At 53.7% G+C, this 19,272-nt stretch overlaps 8 protein-coding genes across 10 annotated transcripts; all 8 read left to right on the forward strand.

Annotated features, from left to right (window-relative positions):
* Positions 1-683: 683 nt before the first annotated feature.
* ABB37_05881 (hypothetical protein) lies at positions 684-1,142 on the forward strand (the record flags this gene model as incomplete). Its single annotated transcript, XM_015804083.1, has 1 exon — positions 684-1,142. One exon carries the CDS (start codon positions 684-686, stop codon positions 1,140-1,142), a length of 459 nt encoding a protein of 152 aa, XP_015657217.1.
* Positions 1,143-1,810: 668 nt separating this feature from the next.
* ABB37_05882 (hypothetical protein) lies at positions 1,811-3,255 on the forward strand (the record flags this gene model as incomplete). Its single annotated transcript, XM_015804084.1, has 1 exon — positions 1,811-3,255. Exon 1 carries the CDS (start codon positions 2,890-2,892, stop codon positions 3,253-3,255), a length of 366 nt encoding a protein of 121 aa, XP_015657218.1. The 5' UTR covers positions 1,811-2,889.
* A 647-nt stretch (positions 3,256-3,902) lies between these two features.
* ABB37_05883 (tryparedoxin-like protein) lies at positions 3,903-4,608 on the forward strand (the record flags this gene model as incomplete). Of its 2 annotated transcripts, none has more annotated exons than XM_015804085.1 (1): positions 3,903-4,608. In XM_015804085.1, the coding sequence occupies exon 1, from the start codon at positions 4,069-4,071 to the stop codon at positions 4,606-4,608; it is 540 nt and encodes a 179-aa protein (XP_015657219.1). In that variant the 5' UTR covers positions 3,903-4,068. The 2 variants fall into 2 exon arrangements, with proteins under 2 accessions (XP_015657219.1, XP_015657220.1); XM_015804086.1 differs by having other exon boundaries at positions 3,912-4,608.
* Positions 4,609-5,048: 440 nt separating this feature from the next.
* Positions 5,049-6,766, forward strand: ABB37_05884 (tryparedoxin-like protein; the record flags this gene model as incomplete). Of its 2 annotated transcripts, none has more annotated exons than XM_015804087.1 (1): positions 5,049-6,766. In XM_015804087.1, the coding sequence occupies exon 1, from the start codon at positions 5,351-5,353 to the stop codon at positions 6,764-6,766; it is 1,416 nt and encodes a 471-aa protein (XP_015657221.1). In that variant the 5' UTR covers positions 5,049-5,350. The 2 variants fall into 2 exon arrangements, with proteins under 2 accessions (XP_015657221.1, XP_015657222.1); XM_015804088.1 differs by having other exon boundaries at positions 5,083-6,766.
* Positions 6,767-7,747: 981 nt separating this feature from the next.
* ABB37_05885 (tryparedoxin-like protein) lies at positions 7,748-9,099 on the forward strand (the record flags this gene model as incomplete). The annotated part of the gene is made up of 1 exon (XM_015804089.1): positions 7,748-9,099. Exon 1 carries the CDS (start codon positions 7,936-7,938, stop codon positions 9,097-9,099), a length of 1,164 nt encoding a protein of 387 aa, XP_015657223.1. The 5' UTR covers positions 7,748-7,935.
* A 2,138-nt stretch (positions 9,100-11,237) lies between these two features.
* On the forward strand, positions 11,238-11,865 carry ABB37_05886 (tryparedoxin-like protein; the record flags this gene model as incomplete). The annotated part of the gene is made up of 1 exon (XM_015804090.1): positions 11,238-11,865. Exon 1 carries the CDS (start codon positions 11,311-11,313, stop codon positions 11,863-11,865), a length of 555 nt encoding a protein of 184 aa, XP_015657224.1. The 5' UTR covers positions 11,238-11,310.
* Positions 11,866-12,526: 661 nt separating this feature from the next.
* ABB37_05887 (hypothetical protein) lies at positions 12,527-14,078 on the forward strand (the record flags this gene model as incomplete). Its single annotated transcript, XM_015804091.1, has 1 exon — positions 12,527-14,078. Exon 1 carries the CDS (start codon positions 12,798-12,800, stop codon positions 14,076-14,078), a length of 1,281 nt encoding a protein of 426 aa, XP_015657225.1. The 5' UTR covers positions 12,527-12,797.
* A 2,486-nt stretch (positions 14,079-16,564) lies between these two features.
* On the forward strand, positions 16,565-18,814 carry ABB37_05888 (hypothetical protein; the record flags this gene model as incomplete). The annotated part of the gene is made up of 1 exon (XM_015804092.1): positions 16,565-18,814. One exon carries the CDS (start codon positions 16,565-16,567, stop codon positions 18,812-18,814), a length of 2,250 nt encoding a protein of 749 aa, XP_015657226.1.
* Positions 18,815-19,272: the final 458 nt, after the last annotated feature.

Here is a 19,272-nt window from a genome sequence, read left to right on the forward strand (position 1 = left end):
TGCACGGCTCCTTCCTTCTGTCCGCAAGAAGTCAAGCCGCTATCAGCGAAAACAAAGCGCCGTGCCTTGTTGGTTGATATTCTTATTAGGGAGTGCTATGCCTTCTCTACTCCTACGTTCGTTTCGTGATCACGATATTGTTGTGTTGTGGTGGGTAGTGAATATCGTGTGTTTCTTTGTTTTCCGATCGCTTTCCTATTCGATAGAATTGATATAGACATATATATTGCTAAAGCAGAAACTGTTCTTTTCAGACACTTTCGACAGGCTTCGTGGGTGTGTTCCCATCGAAGCCGCAGTGTACGTGCATACAAGCAGTACTTCTGTATTTTTGACTAGTCATCAACGTTCGTTTTCTTTTCTTTTCTTTTTCTCGCTTTCTCCACTGCTGAAGAGAAAGTACCCGAAAAAGTCATGTCCGTCTACTTTGATAAGAGAGAGAGCCGCCTCGCAGCATATCATATACGGCTGTACGGTTTAGTGTTGCTATTGTTTCTCTCAAATAAAGATTTCAGGCACGCGTTCAAGCTTCCTTATTCATGTTCATATCCAAGTGGCTTTTTATTTTCTCCTGCTTCCACAGTATGTGTTGAACTTCCACTTTTAAGGAGAGCAAGGCGCAGCGCCGTAGTGCTTTTCTGCTGTGGTTTTCGTTTTTTCAGATAAATGTGGAATTACTCAAAATGCATTCGCCATCTTTTTCACTTGGACGAGCGAACACCCTCATAAGGAGTGTTTTTTTTTTGTTTGTTTGTTTGTTTTGTGACCCGCTCTTTCCTTCTTTCCTTCCTTCTTTCTTTCGCATCATTGGTGTGTGTATATATTATTGTTCTTTGCTAAAGTCGTGCTCAATTTTGCTTTCTTTCTTTCTTTTCCCTCTTCGTTGTACCCGAGACTGCGCACCGTGTGCCTTTGAATCCGTACGCCTAATTTTTCTTTTTCTTCTTTCTCTCTACGGGACTCTCGCATTCAGTACTTTCGTCTTTCCGTATTCTGAAGCAAATAATATCACCTGCTTCGTGTCGTTTTTGTCCTCGCCCCCTTTTTTTATTTGCTTTAATGGTTTGCACAGCATTCATTCTGATATCGAAGGCGTTGTTTTCAACGATTTCTTCTTGTGTTGTTGCTTTTCTTTCTCTTGACCTGATTGTTTCTGCTGTCATCGCTTTGTTATTATTAATGTCTTTCTTCTTCCCCCCTCCCACTGATGCCTAGCGGTAGCTGAAGTCCCCTACGCTGCCTCCTTTTTCTGTTTCTTTCTCTGGGTTTCGTCGTTGCGTTTCTGTCGCAACGTACCAGCCAATGAGCGCTGTGAGGACCCCGTTTTTTCTGTTACTGACTTTTATGTTTTGCGTTTTACTTCTGTGGTTCTTTACTACGGAGTTGCCGAACGGCGTGTTCTGCCCTCTCTCTCTCTCTTTTGCTTTTGATTTTCTTTTATAAATCGGTTCGCGTGTGTGTGTTTGAGTGTGTGCCTTTCGTCTCTCTTAGAATCGCAAAGACTAGCGGACGCGGAAACAGCGTGTAAGCTGAGTGCATACAGCGCTGGCTGTGTATGGAGCAGAGGCCGTTGTGAAGAAGCACTTGTGTCGTTTATCTTCTGGAGAGGAACGTTTCGTAGGGTCTAGCAAAGATCGGCGTGCTCGTGCGCTTCATTACATATACCTTCCATGTCACCACTGTGTCGTAGATTTGTTCCCCTCCTTCCTCGACCTTCGCCGCCTTTCTTTAACGGTTTTTTCGTTCTTCCTTTGTACATGGCCTCATCTCGCCTTTCCTCTTTCTTTCTTTTCTTTGACTAACGGTGCGTAGGTACGAACGTGTTCTCTTTTTTCACTGCAGCTGCTGATGAAAGAAACGCGCCTCAAGCCGCCACAGAGAAGCACATCGAGCCATCAGAAACAGCAAAGCTACTTTACGAGAGAAAAGGTTTTACAAAGTGTAGCCATCAAAACAAGGGTTGGCGTTTGTTTGTTTGTTTTTTGAATACACACGCATATACACTCCAACAGTATACCTATATCCATGCACCGTACTTCTGAACCGGCGAGCAGCACCGCGCTGTCAGGACTCGCGCAAGGCTTCTGGCTTGGCGTTGCGGCCATCCTTCTCTGCACTGCCGTGTTGGTCCTTGCGCTCCGCATTACGCAACGGTGCTGCTGCATGGCGCATCGCACCTCCGCCGCAGACAGCTTTGCGTCGGATGGCGGAGGGAAGGCGGTGTCCGAAGGTGCTGGAGAAGTTAAATGGAATGTCGACTCAACGGCGTTAAAGCGGACAGCCCCTCCTGTCGGCTCGTCCGACGCGATCGGGCCCGCTCCACCCGCACCGGCGCAGCCCGCGCTCGCCACTACTTTATCCACTTTACCTGACGCATCTACGTCCTTGGAATCGGCACCTTTACGCGATGCTTTTTTCCCTTCGTACGGCGCCAGCGAGGCACCCAGACGACTCTCACACCCCTATAACGTGTCCAACTCAGAGGCTGCCGTGCCGCCGGCGCCTCCGCAAGACACCGGCAGCTCTCACGTGTCTCTGCTAACGCGTTACCACAAGAGCGTAGGCGCGCCGTCGCTGCCTCAGTTGGGGGCTGCACAAGACGCAGACGAGCTCGAGGAGAAGTACGCCGGTGACGTAGCAGCACAGCAAACGCTAGCTCCACGGCAGCACGCTTTGCCAGACACCTCTGATGATGCCCCCGACGCGGCTGGAGAAGGGAAAGTGCGTGCGACTCCGCTACCGCCGTCCGCACCTGATGTACTCCCTTCCCTGCCTCCTCTTTCCTCTCAAGCGAACGGAGTCTCAGGAGACAGCACCGCAGCTGTGATGAACGCCCACCACAGCAAGCCAAAAAATGGCAGCTGCCACACCTCTCCAAGAGCAGTGGTGATGGCGGAGCACAACGAAGAAGACGGCGGCGAGGCGGCTACCACACCGCAAGGCAGACTTCAAGCAGTACGGCACGCACACTGTGAAGAGCTGGAGCGTGCGCAAGACGAGCTGCGCGCTGCTCTCGTTGCCAAAGAGGAGGCAGAGGCGGCGCGGTTGCGCATTACGGAGGAGGTGCGGGACATGGAGCGGTACAAGGGTACACTGGACGGCATTATCGCCTTCACGCTGCGCGAGTTGGAGGACGCCGCGGGGGGCGTAGAGGAGGCGGAAGCACAGATGCGGCGCGAGTCGACGCTGGCGCTGCAGAACGTGTTGGCTGCGCAAGAGTCGTTGCGGCAGACACCCTTGGAGACTGGGCTGTGATATCGAGATGCACGACGCGCAGCAGCAGCCGCTGCTAACTCAAAATACTATTTTTCTTTTTTTTTTATTGGTTGCATTTATTGTTAGTGCTTTTGCACTCGACGAAGCACGCATTGCTCAACAGATCATCACCGCATTTTGAAGGAGCACTAGAGACAAATATCCTTCGAGGTGCTTTTTATTTCTGAATTTAGAATTTTCGGTGTTTTGCTCGTTTTATCGTCCTTCTCCTCAGCAGTGGATGTGAGGAATCGCATTCTTTTGTTATGTGTGTGTGTGTGTAAGCAGCTGAAGGGCGGTGTCTCTGTAGCTGCCTTTACACCAATCGCTCCCTACAGCACGTCACTTTTTGCGGCAGGACGTTGTCGGTTAAAATGTGGCTTATGAGGCAGTTCGTTATCAATATTATTCCTATTATTATTATTATTTCTATTCGGCGACCACGTATCTCCTTGGCGAAGTGTACCGCCGCTAGCTAACCGGGTCGTGTGCCGCGCTTTGCGACGTGGCAGCCTGCTGAGGGAATAACGCGTCGCACCTTCTCTCAGAGTCTACCTCTGCACTTCTTCACTGTCTTTTATTTCTGTGCTTTTGGTGTCGTTAAACCGGTTGGGTTTGTGAGCCGTGCGTACGGTTGCTGTGCTCATAGTATATATAGAGAGCTTCATCTACAACTGTTGCCGCCTCTTCCTCCACTGGAAACTGCACTCGGAGTCTGTGGCGAAGCTTATTGCGCGTAGACGTGCTTTCTTTAGCGCCTTTTTGTTCTTGCGTGTATAACACAGGAATGAAAAGCGAGCCCAAGCCGCATTCATGACTTCGCTCTTTGGCGCACGAGCCGTAGAGCTCCTGCGCAGAGACGGCACGGCCGCGGCGGCCGACGCGCTCACCGGCAAAAGGTATGTCCTTCTCTACTTCTCCGCACACTGGTGCCCACCCTGCCGCTCCTTCACGCCCATCTTGAAGGACTTCTACGAGCGGCACGGGCAGGACAAGAATTTTGAGATTGTCTTCGTCTCGCGCGACAACTCAGCGGCGGAGATGCAGTCCTACTTTCAGCACGCCCACGGCGACTGGCTCGCCATGTCCTACCGCGATGCGCACACCATTGGTGACGACTGGGCACAGCAGCACGGCCTCTATGCGATTCCGTCTCTTGTTGTCATGGAGAACACGGAGCAGCACAACCTGATCACCGTGTACGGGCGGGATATGGTGTTGCGCGATCCCGCAGCGCTGCAGTTTCCGTGGTTGAATGCGGATGCGATTATCATTGCTGCTCGACGCTCCTTCATGTGGAAGGCCGCCGCTGGTGTGGTGGCGGGCATTATCGTGTTGTGTCTGCTGATCTAGTGAAGCGTGGCTGCACCTCCACCATCAAAATACCTCGCTCTGCCCTCATCGAATACGTACACAGCGATGGATCAAAACCCTTTGGGAAGCTGATTGTTCTTTTCGTCGGTTTGCTGCTGTCTTTGTGTCTTCACTTACGTGAGCGTGATGGGGTTGGCCCTGTGAACAAGGCAGAACAGAAATGTAGTTAGGAAGTACATCTACTTCATCCTCCTCGGGTGCGAATCTCGCAGCGAAACGGAATCCTTTGCGACTTCAGATTGCTGCAGAAGCTCGTATATCTTCACCTGCACACACGCACACGAAAAGAAAAAGAAACATGCAGACGGTTTCTCTTTCGTCTTCGCCTATGCTTTTCTGTTGTTGCAGCAGTTCTACTCGCTCCTCTGTTCTGTCGGCCCACTTATTCGTCATCGTCTTTACTCTCTTCCGCTTTCTTTAGTGGCACAATTTTTTTTGCGCAAAATTCTGCAAAGGACTCTTGACGACGTTCTGCTTCTCAACCAAAACATCGCGTGGGTAACGCACCTTTTCTTTCTTCTCTCTCTCTTTTAATTCAAAATCGTACGTGAGGGCAACACGACTGCAGCATCAGCCGCTCTCAACCAATAGAAGGAAAAAAACATCACTACTGTTGGGTGTACGAATCACATTTTTAAAGTGTTCCACATATATTTATACACTCCTTTATCAGCATCTGCAATTTTACTTCTTTCTTGTCTCCAGCTCAAAGGCTTATACAATGCCTTTTGACCTGTTCCAGCGAGACTCACCCTACACCCTCATTCGACAGGATGGGTTTACCGTCAGCCTGGCCCAGGCGCTGCGGACGAAACGGTACGTTCTTCTCTTCATTGCCGGTCAGTGGTGGGCGCCGTGCCGCGGTGTGACCGCGCAGCTGAAGGCCTTTTACACCAAGTTTCACGACGCACACAACTTCGAGGTCGTCTTCCTCTCCACCGACAAGTCGGAAGGCGCGATGCTCGATTTTTTCCACGATGCTCACGGTGACTGGTTGTGCTTGACCTACAAGGACGCGCGTAAGCTGGAGGCGGAGCTGGCGGGGGATGCCGACCTTCACCCCAACCAGGTCCCCGCGTGTCTCGTGTTTGAGTTGGAGGAGGGAGCCCTCCGGCCAAGCAGCGGCAGCATCAGCGGTGAGGATGGGATGCGGAACACGGAGCCGGAGCTGAACGGCACGCCGGTGAGCAAGCTAACCGTTGCTCCCACTACCCCACCGCAGTCGGTTGCCCGATTGGTCACCAAGCAGGGCCGTGAGATGCTCCCGAGAGACAAGGAGGGCGCCCTCTTTCCGTGGTACGACGACGGCTGGAAGTCGCCCTCAACTCTGACGCCTGCAACATCACTAGCAGCCACGGCGGTGGTGGCGGTCGATTCGATCGCAAAGACGAAGCATGTTGATGTGGTGCCGCACAGCAACTCGCCCCCGCATGCATCCTCCTCTTCTTCTTTATTGGCGGCCACGCCGTCCACACAGCCGATCCTCGAGCACCAGCCCACCACTGTTTCGCAGGTGGCAAGCCATGCAGGTGCTCCAGCGAAGGAGGAGAGCGTTGACGAGACGGATGGCATGGCGGAGAAGGCGGTGACCACACCCACTGCTGCTCAGGAGCCCGACGCAGAACTCGTCGCGCATCACGAGAAGACGACACCGGTAAGTTGTCGGGAGCTCACCTATTCCAAGAGCCCGTCGTCCGCCGACAAGGTGCAGCCGAAGCCGTCGCCATCCCGTGTTCTTATTGTGGAGAAGAAGGTTGTCGTCGCCACGCAAGCAGCTAAAGTGAATCATGAAAAGGAAGGCGAGGAAGAAGCGCAGGAGACGAACCGGCAGGCAGACGTAGAGAAGCAGGAAATACTGGAGACTCATACATCAGCGATGATGGAGGAGGATGTGTCAAGTGAGACCTCAGCGGAGTCCGGCGAAGAGGAGGACAGGCAAAGTGCGGACGCCTCCGCTACTTCGCTTGCTGAAGATGTGGATGAGCTTTCTGTCGTTGAGAAGGTGGTGCCAGAGACAGCACCGCCAGCGCGGGCGGAGGGAAAAGATGATGGCCATGATGGCACTCACGATGTGAAGGAGGAAAACGACTCGAATCCTAGGAAGAGCACTGGATGGAGGTCTTTCATTGGCCTCTGATGCCTAATATGTACCCTGTTCCGTAAGTCTGTTTGTGTTGCGTGCTTTTACATTGGTTCTCGTTCTCGCTAACTGGACAGATCGTTTCCTCGGCTGTCCATGGAACTCTTTCAGATACACGAGAACATAATGCGTAATTTATTACTTCGAACGCTCTTCTACGCCAAAAAAGAATACCTGTCACGTTTGTTTCACGAGCATCGCCCCACCTCAATTTTCGAACCCCGACCTCCAACTTGTCTTGTTTCTCGTTCTTTTTTTTTTCTCTCTTTTGCCTCTGGGGAGGTGCGGTCTGGAGAAGGTCGTGATGGGGCTCCATTTCAAGCTCCAGAGGAATATCAAACGAAGAGTGCGAGAAAGCGACCGGTGCGGCAACTTGTTCTTTGTTGTTGCTGTTTTCATTTGCAGTACCTACGTTTTCTCCTTTCTCTTTTTTTTTTAGCGTAATAGCACCAGTAGTCTTTCTTATCTTTCTTTTGTTAAGCTTCGAAAATGTCAAAGCGTGTATACTCCCACACATTTTCTTTTCTTACATTCTCAATGGAAGCATTTTCCGTTGGCCTCCTTTTCCTCTCCGTAGCCGTTTCGCGTCTGTGTGTGTGTTTTACATGTCGGCTTGCACCGCAAAAGCGTCTTCTATGAACGCGTAGCTATCAATGTGTGTGTTGTTTGTTTGCGTGTTGGGAACCAGGAGGAAAGAAAAGAGCGCCTCTCCTTCCCCCTTTTCGCTTCTATAATACAGTGCCGGTGAACTGCTGTCTAGTGCATCGCGTCTTCAGTGCGATGCGTCGGAGACGAGGACGAGCGCACTGACCACGCGTGAGGCGTTCGTCGTGCTGCTCAGCATGCGTCGAAGAACAGCAATGAATGGATGCTGTAATCCCTTTTTCACGTGGCCGACGACATCAACCATTTTCAATTTCTCTACCTCTCTTCCATAACTTTGCATGAATGTACAACGTGTTTGTTGCGGGGGCACGTAGAACACGATTCCTGCCTTCACAAACCGCCTCTCCTTGCTGCATCATAATCATATATCAGAAATATATACTAAGTACTGCTTTTTGCTGTTCTGTGTTTCAACTTCTCTAAGTATATAACCCCCCCCCCCTACTTTTCAACTGTTCAACCACCCCTAACGCCACGGAAAAAACAACAAGAACCTCCAGATGCCATCGAACTTCTTTGCTCCCACGCAGCAGCTGCTGTGCAAGGACGGCAGCTCCGTGCTGGCGAGCCACGCGCTCAGCGACGCCGCCTACGTCCTCGTCTACTTCGCTGCCGGCTGGTGCGAACCGTGCTGCGAGTTTGCGCCGCTGCTCAAGTCCTTTTACGAAAAGCACCACAGCGAGAAGGCCTTCGAGGTGGTTCTCCTGTCCTTCGACAACTCTGAGCAGGCGATGATGGACTACTTCGTCAACGCCCACGGGAGCTATTACTGTCTGCCATACGCGGACGCCCACGCGATGCGGACGGAGTGGATGGAGCAGTACAACGTGCGGGGCCTGCCGAGTCTGGTGATCTTCGAGAACGCCGACCCGCGCGCGGTGGTGACGCGGTACGGCTGCAACATGGTGGTGTCGGACCCGGAGGGGGCATCCTTTCCGTGGCCGAACTCGGATCCAATGCCAGGCACGACGCCGCCGCTGCTACTGCCTGAGTGCACTCCCGAGGTCGCCGTCGCCGTTACCTTTCCAACGGTGCTCGACGCAAAGGACGCGCCGTCGTTCTTTGACAACCCTGCGCAGATGCTGCTGCGGCAGGACGGCAGCTCCGTCTCCGCGACGGAGGCGCTGCGTGCCGCTGACTACGTCCTCGTGTGCTGCTCGGCGCAGTGGTGTCCCCACTGCCGCGACTTCACGCCCCTGATGAAGCGCTTCTACGAGGCCCACCACGTGGAGAAGAAGTTCGAAGTGGTATTCTTGTCGTTCGACACCTCCGAGAAGGAAATGATGGACTACTTCAAGAAGGAACACGGCAACTACTACTGCCTGCCCTACAACGATGCCCAACAGATTGGGGCCGTGTGGACAAGCCTCTACGACTTCGACGGTATTCCCACCGTCCTCGTCTTTGAGAAGACGTACCCGCGTGTGTTCATCACAAATCGTGGGCGCGACTTGGTGGTGAACGATCCCGACGCGGAATACTTCCCTTGGGAAGAGGACAAGGCGGAGGTGGTGAGCGGCCCGACCACGACAGTCCTCTCCTGCAAAACCGTACTTGCGCCGATGCGCTCGCGGCTGCAGCTGGGCCTCTTGATCCTCTTTGTTTTCGTCGCAGTAAACATTTTCTGTGCGGGCGTGCAAGTGAGGAAAACCGTCGGGCGGTGAATCGAAGGCTAGACAGTGTGCACGCTCTCCTTCTCTTCTCTTCTCTCCCCTCCCGTCGACCTCCCTCTCCAGGAAAGACTTTATTATTATTATTTTCCCACCGTCCCGCTCCCTTATTCTAACTCCCTCCAGGTGGAAGCGCAGGCGATCTGAGTGGGCAAGAAACTCCCCTTCGTAGAGTCTCTTATGTATGAAAGCAGCGCATCAACGGTCTCAGCCCTTAATAGAGGGGGGGGGGGGAAGCGACGTACGGGATGTAATGACATCGGCTTACACATTACCTGCCTTTCTTCTTCCTTCTTTCCCTCCTTCGTGAATAGAGGGAGAGTGGTCGACTCGGTTTATTTGTTTTTGTTTTTGTGCTGAAAAATGACGTGTTTTCTACTGAAGTGGAATTTCGAAAAGAATCGTAAAGCGACGATGTGACTCAGCAAGACGCGTACAACGGTGTCATGCGTCTGCTTCTTCGGGGCTTCTACTTCTTCTACTTCTCCTTCCTTCGGGAAGGGTGGCCAAACGAAAGTGCTGTCTTTGGGTGCTCCCTCAGCGGCGGAAAGTCATTCTCGCACCTTTCTGGGAAGTGTACGAGCAAAAGAGACTGTTCTGATGCTCTACTCCGTTCCCTGTGGTGCTGCGCTCTTTCTTTCTTTCTTCGATGTGGTGTTTCTCTACCATCTCGCCCGATCTTTCTGGGGGTGTCTTCGCTCGTGTGTGGGGTCTGTTTTTTACTCCTCCTCGTGGACTCCTCTTTTCTTGTCTATTTTGTGTTTTGCAGGCTTTTCCCTTACTGATCGCTGCGTTGGCGCTGTTCATCGCCCTCGGCACCACTGCAGGTCCTCCCTCTTCGCCTTCTGACAGCTGCACCGGAAAATGACGGAGGGCTTCTAACTATGTGCAACAGAGAGAGAAAGAGAACGGGCGGGATGGGCTTTTAACGCTTGATAGAAGACTTCAACAGAAAAACGGTTGTTCGGTGTGAAGGATAGTTGCAGCTGCTTCGCCAGGACGGCAGCGCCGTTCCCGCTACGGAGGCCTTTAAAAGGCGGCGACTGCGTTCTCGTGTACGTCTCTGGCTCAGGGGTGCTCAGCGGTGCCCGCCATACCACGCGAGTTCTACCACACACACACACACACACACACACACGCATCACACTACCAAAAAGAAAAGGAAACGATTTACGGCGGTCTTTTGTGTCGCCCCGACAACGCCAGAGACGATGCGACGGAGTACCGCCCACGAAGTCGCCACGGCGGCTGCTGTCACCGCGCCGATTTTCTGCCCACGCAGGACCGCTGGCCGCGCGGTGTGGAGAGTGGTTACTGATCCGCTCTGTGAGCCTTCCTACCCTGCTCGTGTGTGTCTGTGTGTGTGTGTGTGTCAGCCGAGAGTCGCGTCGAGTTGATCACGAAGCACGGGGCACGTGATGCTGCGGAACGACCCGAACGAGGAGAGGCTTCTATGGCGGCACAGCGACCCCGTAATGCCCGTCTCGCATCCATCGTGCAGACGAGCACGCTGCAACTATTCAATCAAAGGAGCATCTCTCCTATACCCCCCCCCCCCCTCGACGACGCATGGCGTGAAATCTCTCCCATACGAACGTGTGTGCTTTCCACTTCTCTTTTCTTTTTCTTTCTTCGTGTAGCGTTGCTGCCGCTCGCTGCGTCATTGTCGCCGATCCTGCACGATGCTACTTGCCAAGTTATCCCTCCTACCCATCGAGCTGTTCTGCTAGCCCCTTACAACGCACTTAGCACGATAACACGGAAGGGTAATACCTCCACTGATTCATCAGCCGCGTGTGTGTATTAGAGTGTCGTCGGTACCGTCTCGAGAAGCGTGGCTGCTGGGGTGACACCGATAACAACCCGAGGTGAGTGAAGCAGGCGTTTGAGTGCTGTGTGACCGTTGGGCCGCCGCAAACCGCAGCCCATGAAAGCGTCCTGCCTTGCAGGTATTGCCCACCTGAGGCGTGCATGGGTACTTTGAAGAAGTGGTACCACTTCTGTAGTGTGTGCGTGTGGCGGGGCATGCAGACTGACGCGCCTTTTCTCCTGCCCGTTGCGTTGGCGCTTCTTCCTTCTCCTCTCCCATGCCATTTTGTCTCCATTCATTTTATTTCCCTCTTTTGCTCTTCAGCGAAAATTATTTAGTTTTTTGCGGTTTTTGCCTTCTTTTTTCATTAACTCCCTTCTTTCTTCCCATTGAGGATGGAGTCTAACTTCTTCAAAAATGCTGAGCTAAAGCTGCTGCGGAAGGACGGCAGCGCTGTCCTGGCCTCCGAGGCGTTGAAAGAGGCGGACTTTGTTCTCCTGTACTTCTCCGCCCACTGGTGCCCGCCGTGCCGCGAGTTTACACCGCTGCTGAAGAAGTTCTACGAGGCGCAGCACGAAAAGAAAAGGTTTGAGGTCGTCTTCATGTCGCTCGACAACTCGGAGAAGGAGATGCTGGACTACTTCGCCGAGGCACACGGCGACTACTACTGTATGACCTACGCAGACACCAAGGCCATGTCGTGGGGATGGGGTCAAAAATATGGATTCAAGACCATCCCGACGCTGCTCGTGTTCGAGAACGGAAGTCAGCGCAACTTGATGGCGAAGTGTGGGCGCAAAATGGTGTTAAAGGACCCAAGCGCGGAAACCTTTCCCTGGCGTGATGCGGACGCCATGCAGCCTGCCCAGCGCAACACCGCGGAGTACATTCGAAACGGTCTGCTGGTGCTGTGCATCCTGTGGTTGGTCTACTCGTTTCTCACCCGGTAAATACGGGTGCATTGACGCTCGTCTACGGGCTCGTTGAGTTGTGCGTCGAGTAAGTGCTACGCTGTGTTTGGGTTTGGTGTTGTTAGTGCTCTACTCCCGCGTATGTGGTTTTTTTCTCTTTCTTCCTGACGATCGCTGTGTGAGACCAATTTGCGAAGGTCGCGTAGTGCCACGGAGAAGGCGGCAGCAGCGAATCTGCGCACGTCTCTCCAGCGCACGCGGAGTATATTATGATTATGATTGCTATTACCACTACTATTATTGTTATTACTTTTTTTTTTCTTTTTGATCTCAAGACGCTTCTTCGTACGAATGCCCGCTCTTTCTTTACTGTTTCATTCATGCCGTTTGACGCTGTTGGCGCTCGACGGGGGAAACAAAGCACTTTGCGCGTCACGCATCTGACCGCGATGATGCGGACTTGAAGAATGATGGACTGCTTCTCTTCTTCCATCGTGTTTTCTGTTTTCCTTTCGGAACCGCTCGCTTCCTAAATGACGTATGTGCTCCCATCTGGCTTTCCCTTATTACTACGTCGTTTCATCATCGCTTCGCCCTCCTGTATTGTGTGGTGCGCCTCTCACAATATCCTGCCTCGCTCCTCTTCTTTTCTTTTCATTCTCTTTTGTTGTTTGTTTCCACGCTGCATTTCTGCGTGTGCAGTCTTCCCAATTTCGCCGCTGTGTTGTCAAGGTGGCCTTCTTCTTTTTTCTCGAATTACCTAGGCTTTTTTTTTGAACTCGTGGATCGCTTCGTGTGAACGAAACACGGAGAGATATATTGTTTCAAGTGAAGAAGGAAAGAGCTGGCGTGCGGCTCGTCGTTTTCTTCTGGACTGTCTTCTGCTTTTCTTTTCCGTTGTTGTTGCTGGTGTTTTTGCTGGTGAGCACTCACACATACTTTTATTTCCTCACCCTTTCATCTTCGCGATTATGTCCTACGTTCCGATCGACTCGTTCTTTGACCTAATGTGTGGCGCAGCCACCTCGACGCCGTCCTCCGCGGTGTCCGGACCTCTTTGCACAGCGTCGTCCGCGGCCACGTCCGCCGCATGGGAGTTGAGCCCTTTCTTCACGCTGCTCACGGAGCGGCACGTCGCGGTGGAGTGGTGTCAGGTGTGGGCGGCGAACCTGCTCCTCACCTTTTCCATCGCGGTGGTGGTGTTTTTTCGCATCTGGCGGACGTGTGGGAATCTCCCCCCGTCAGACACCTTCTACGAGCCGGCGCTGGGCCGCGTCCTTCAGGCATTCACCCAGCCCAATAACGGAGAGGAGGCGCGAGACACACGTCCCTCTCCCTCTCACACGTGGAATCCTTCACGCAGCTGCGTGCGCGGGAGCCGAGTCCCTCCGTTGCGGGGACGCGGGTCGACTCCAGCGGATGTCCTTCCCTGTGATCCATGCTATTCCTCGTACCTGTCGGCGGACCCCTCCTCTGCCGCCGCTGCGTCGCCAATGCCAACTTTTGAGTACGCAGCGGCTGGGGAGGACGACGTCGATGTCTTCGATGCGTGTGCCGCAGGCAACAACAAGAAAACACGCCTGGAACGACTTTGGCACGTTGTCTCCGCCTGTGGTGCATTACGTGCTCTGCTCGAACCACAGCGTATGGCCAACGAGCGCCTACATGCCTTTCTTTGCGGCTGCGCCGCGGCGTGGCAGCTGCTGTGGATGCCGTTTTCTGTCCTACCATCCTTTTCGTCTTTCCACAGCGGCGGCCAGCAATCTCTCACGAAGCGATTATGGCCACACTGCCATCCTCCTTCTCGTGAGTGTGATCATCGCCCACCACATCGCGTCGAAGAAGATGCGTGGACGCAGGAGCTGCTGGACCTGTCCGACGACGATCAAGAGGACCTCCTGGCGGAGCAGGAGGAGTTGTGGGGTATTATAGAAGGCATCGAGCGACGACGACGGGCCCTGACGGGGCGAAACTTATTTCGACAGCCGCTGCCGTCTCGCTCTCAACGGCGGCTGGCTAGAATGTCTGCCTCGTCCGCTGCTTTGAATCCACCTCAAGGAGCCGCGCCCGCCTCCTCTGCTGTCGCGGTCATTCCCATCTTGGCAGCCGGCGTGCCGCTTCGTTTCTCCGTGGATCGCAAAGCGCGGCCGGTGTTGGTGGACCGGCAAGGCCGGTGGATACCGGTGGCGGTCATTGACGAAGATGGGGAGTACTACAATTACAACACCGATCAGGTGCTTCCTCAAAGCTGAGAGGTGCGGGAGGGGTTTTGCGCAGTCAGAGAAAAGGAGCCTTTTTTATTATTGTTAGTGTGATTGTATTTGTTTTAGCTCCTTTCCTCTGCCTTTTTTTTTCTCTGCTGCCGTGCACCCACTTCTTCACACGCGTTCTAACCGCAGCATACGTTGGAACGTCTCCGCTGCTTTCCGTCTGCATTCAACGCATACCGGACCAATGCGTGTGTGTGTCATTCTTCTTCTTTTTCTTTACCTTTTCTCCCCCGTTCCTTTCTCTCTCTCTCTGCTTCACCCCCGCAGCCTCCCCCTCTCTTTCTCTCTTACTTCTTTTAATGTGATTCTGAAATGCTACTCCTACTCTTTCTCCGTTGAGGTTCATTGACGTCCAGCATTTTGAGGACGACGCTGTGCGACTTACTCGTTTTTAAACCGGTGCGACACTCGTTGGTGTTATTTGTGTCTTCCCTGTCTTTCTTTTCTTTAGTGCGTGTGTGTTGGTGCGCTTCTTCTTCTTCTGCTTGGTCTCCTCCTCGCTGAAGCTTCTTCTTCATCTTCGTTTAGGGGGGGGGGGAGGTACGTTATCTCTGCTGCGCCGGGGAGCCGCATTGCAACGTGTAGCATCACCGCCGCTTCTTTTTTTTTCTCTCTCCCTTTCCTTTCACTACTAGTTTTGTTTTCCGTCCTTTATGTGATTTCACTTATGCATTACGCGGAGCGAAGTGGTGAGGAGAGCGCAGCACTTACTATATTTACCAAACTTCTTTGCTTATTTACTATCTCTTATCTAGCAGTTCTGTAGTATTATTACTATCCACACTTCTGTTCTCCCTTTGCACTTTAGGTCTTCTATGAGCACTCGCAAAGCGAGAACGGCTTTTTAAAAAGTAAAGCTAAAGGAAGAGAAAAACAGAAGCTTTTTTTGTTCGTAGAGTAACAGGAAAAGGACATGGCTGTTGCTTGCCGATTATATTATCAAACTCTGTTTGGAAAACCCCATTCAGTCTTAACATTCACCCTTCTTCACCTATATATGTTTCTATATCCATTAGCGCGTGAATCTCTTGCATACTACTCTGCCCGCCTTGTTCAGACGATGGATGTAGCAAAAAAAGGTCAAAGAATGAGAGCGCCTTATTTTCCCCCTTCTTTATTTCTGTAGTTTCAGGTCGAAAAAAATCAAAAAGAAAAGAAGGGGCTGTGCGTAAGCGAAGAAGGTTTTTCCTCGCTCAGCACAAGCCGAAAAGAATGTGGAGCGTGCATCACGTTACCTGGGACTTGGTGACGGTTGGACGGCATCTTCGGCTCTTCGTCCTTCGATCGCCTGATATGAGGACAACGGTACACGCTTCAGCTCACAGAGTACTTTTTTTTTTTTTTACACCTTCACTTTTCTTTTGCCCGTTCTTCGTTCTCGTTGATGTCGCCGGCACGATTCTCTGCTCCCAATTCGGTGCCTGTGACGGGCAAGCTAGCGCACGCTTCTGTTGGACGGAGCTTCTTTTTCTTTTTCACTATCTCCTCTCTTTTCTCTTTTATATATTTGGGCTTTTTGTTTTTCTCTCCGGATGCACGCATCGAAATTGCCGAAAGAAACATCTCTCTGTTCTTTTTTTTTTCTGAGCAATTTCTCCATTGGCGCGTAATCGATCTTGCTAGCAGCCGTTTTCAACAGCAGGGTAAGTGCGCGCAACTCAAGCGCCGTGCCGGATGTCGGTGGCACGCCTTCGCTGACTTTACTTCCGTGCACCTATGACGATGCGCCCCTCCTGCTCCTGTCCACTCTCTACTTGATTGCCGCCTCCCCTTCTCCTCTCTGCTCTGCTGCCCTCACTGTGTGACCCAAACCTCGTCATGCACACCGGCAGTAGATATTACTTTGCAGCTACCAACAACCAAAAACACTTCTTTAGCAAGCAAGCAGTATATATATATATATATATTGCTTTGGCGCTCTCCAATGAGAGCACTGAGCAGCTGAGGCTGTTGCAAGCGATTCAAATACTTTCTTTTTCGTGTGTTTTTCCATTTTAGGTGGCACGCGTGTGGTTCCGTAGTACTAAACCCGATAAAGTAACTGGCAGTAATATCATTAAGTGTAGCCATTTCCGTGTTGTCTTGTTTTATTGTTGGTGGGTCTATCTCTCTGTGTGTGTGTGTCTGTTAGAGAGCTCTTTCCTCGCTTTGACTTCGAAGCTGTTCCTTCGCTTTCCGCGGAAGCATCGGTCTCTTTCTTTCGCCTCTCACGTAAGCGTTTTTGGTTGTTGGTTTTCCTTTTCTGGTTTGCTCTCCTCCTGCTGTGCCGTTTGCGGGCTTCGTCATCATCGCAACCTTTCTTTTGTAGCTAAATGTGAATCTGACAACGCCTGATTGCGGTGATCTCGTTTTTACACTTCGGTTTCCTCTCTTATTCTCTTCTTTCGGAAGTTTGCTTGATGATTAACTCGTACGTTCTTGTTCAACATACTACATATTAATCTTTCTCCAACTGCGCACACTCAAGTATGCAAGGACTAGTGTCCCCTCCTGGGCAGGTGCGCCTGGCTGGCCGGCTGCTTCTACAGAGACACCAAAAGCTAGCGGCTCCGCTCCCCCTGCTGGTGCTGCTGCTCGTCCTCCACCCGCTCTGCACAGCCGCCGCCACAGCCCAGCCAGAAACAACACGTCCGCCCGTCGAGCCCCTGGATGGCAACGGCGGCTCTTCTTCTTCTGTCGGCATCATCATCGGCTGCGTCGTGGCGATCGTCGGTGTCCTGCTGCTGGCCGGTCTTGTCACCTTGCTTTGCCTTGTGCTCCACCGTCGCCGTCTGCGCAACAGCAGCCGGCGTCACGCCTACGCCGACGCGGACAGCATCGCCTTTCAAGACGACCGTGACAGCGCACATCGTCTCCGCGGTGCGGCCGTCGTCAATGCCGGCCCGCGTGAAGGTAATGAGACGGCAGGGGGCCACTACGCCCATCACACGGACGAAAACTGCGAACCGGTGACACCCCCGCCGTTAGAGAACACGGGCACGGCGCAGCCGATGCGCGACTACCGCGACAACTACGCCGACCGCTTCGACGACCCAAACGGCGACAGCTACGACGCCGACGGCGGGGTGCGACCGGCCTCGCCCAACGCGGAGCGGGTGGAAGGCCTCCCGATTGAGAACCGCGTCCGGCCGCGGCGCCACCTCCCGCGGGGCCAGGTGACGATCCACCACGGCGAGCAGGATGTCTGCCTCGACTTCCGCGGCGTGGATCGGGTGCCGCAGGTCGGCCCGCCCCCGCTCACCGAGGAGGAGAAGCAGCGCATCCTCGACGCGCAGAACCGCGTCGCGTCGCCGGAGTTCTACGGGCGGGCCGAGTACGAACACCGCCGTGCCTCGAACAACAACACGCCGAACGTGCTGCTGAGCTCGTCGCTGCTGCGGGAGTTGCAGCAGCAGTACGCGGCGGCCTCCGCATCGGGTCATATTTTTCCGAGTTACGCGAGCGAGGCGGGGCGCAGCATCGGGAGCATGAGCTTCCGCCCGGGTTCGCCTGCAGGGTCGGTGCGACGAGGCCGGCGTGACGGCCGCCAGAGTACGAGTCCGACGAGTGTCACGATGGGCGGACAGAAGCTGCGGCACCGCAAGAACGGCTCACGCCACCACACGAACAGCCGAGACACGTCGAGCGGACATCAGCACGGGTCGGTGCCGCGTCACCACCGCGACGATCTCGAGAGCACCTCCGACGACTTCGAGGACCTCTCGCTGCACAACGAATCCTTCACAGGGTGGCGCGAGAAGCTGCGCGACGCCTCGGACCGTCCCCTGCAGCTCCCCGCCGGTTTCCCCGCCTTGGGGCCGAACCTCGGCTTCGACCAGATGAGTCTGCGCAGCAACTCGAACGGCGCCCTGGAGCGGTACATGAACGCCCCGGGCTCGGTGAACGGCTTGGCTGCCTCCGCCTCCGGGGCCCGCTCACCGCTGGACCACCCACAGGACCCACCACCAGCGCTGGCGCACACGCCACACGGCCTGCAGTCGGCGCCGTCCACTTCTCTCACCTCACCCGTGGTGTGGTCTGCCGCGGCACGCAGCCCTCCGTATTCGTCCTTCCTAACGGCCCCGGCAGCTGCAGGAAGTAACAACACGAATAGCACGCTTCAGACGACTACGACCGGCCCCCGCCGCACCCTCCACCCTGCTGCCGCCGCCGCTGCTTCACACGACTCACCGCAGGCGCCGAAATCGGCCACGTTGTCTCCCGGCGTAGCGCCAGCGCTGCCAACTCCCTCTCCTCTGCTTTCGCCGCCCAGCCCGTCCACCGCGATCATCCACTTTCTCGACGTGCCGGCTCTCTCCACGCAGAGCACAGGCAGAGGAGGTAGCGCGGAGGCAGACCAACACGCACCACCACGTCACGGCACCTTCGCGACGGCGGCGACGACGTCAGCCACGCCCGTCCTCTCGGTGAACTCCGGTGCCCCGCCTAGCCCAGAGCTGGATAGTCGAGCAGCAGTAAGCGGCACTGCGCTGCACTCGCGACATCTGGATGCGTCGTCGTTTGGCGGTCTGCCCAGCGGCGTCAGCACCCCTTCGAAGCCGGACTGGCCGCCGGCTCCAGCAGGTGTAGCCGCTGCACCGGCGGGATTTCTGACTGCGGTGCCGGCGAGGAATGGGGACTCGAGAGACGACGCCACTCCCCTGCCTCTCTCGCCCAAGAGGGAAGAGAAGCCCACCGGTGCCTGCGGCGGTCGGAGAGCTCACAGCAAGTCTGATTAAAGAAAAGGGTTGTTTACTGTTGTTATCTCAAGGGCGGTGAGTATTGAAATGATGCTTTAACTCGTTGTCGTACATGATTGCCTGTTTTCTTGTATTTCTCATTTTTGAACTTTATCTGAATAGAAGAAAGCATTGCGTGTAGCATAGTCTGGACATTTGTTTTTTCTTTGACTTTCTTCTTCGCTGATCGCATAATGTATCGGCTAGACTCTGCGCTTCGTCTTTGTTCGCTGTTTTTTCATTTCAGGCTGCGCGTATAGAAGTTTGTGTTTGTGTGCTTTGTACGGCAGTGTCAGCACGATACGTATTTAAATATATATTCTTAAACGTTGACAGTAAAGAGAAGTAACTCAGAAAAAGGTAAAGAGAGCAATACGATGGTCACTGCAACAGCGTTGAAAGAACGCTGTAGTTGCTGCGTAGTGATCACGACACCATCTGAGTTTGATTCACGATTA

Source organism: Leptomonas pyrrhocoris (assembly GCF_001293395.1).
Source record: "Leptomonas pyrrhocoris isolate H10 chromosome Unknown, whole genome shotgun sequence".
Lineage (NCBI taxonomy): Eukaryota > Euglenozoa > Kinetoplastea > Trypanosomatida > Trypanosomatidae > Leptomonas > Leptomonas pyrrhocoris.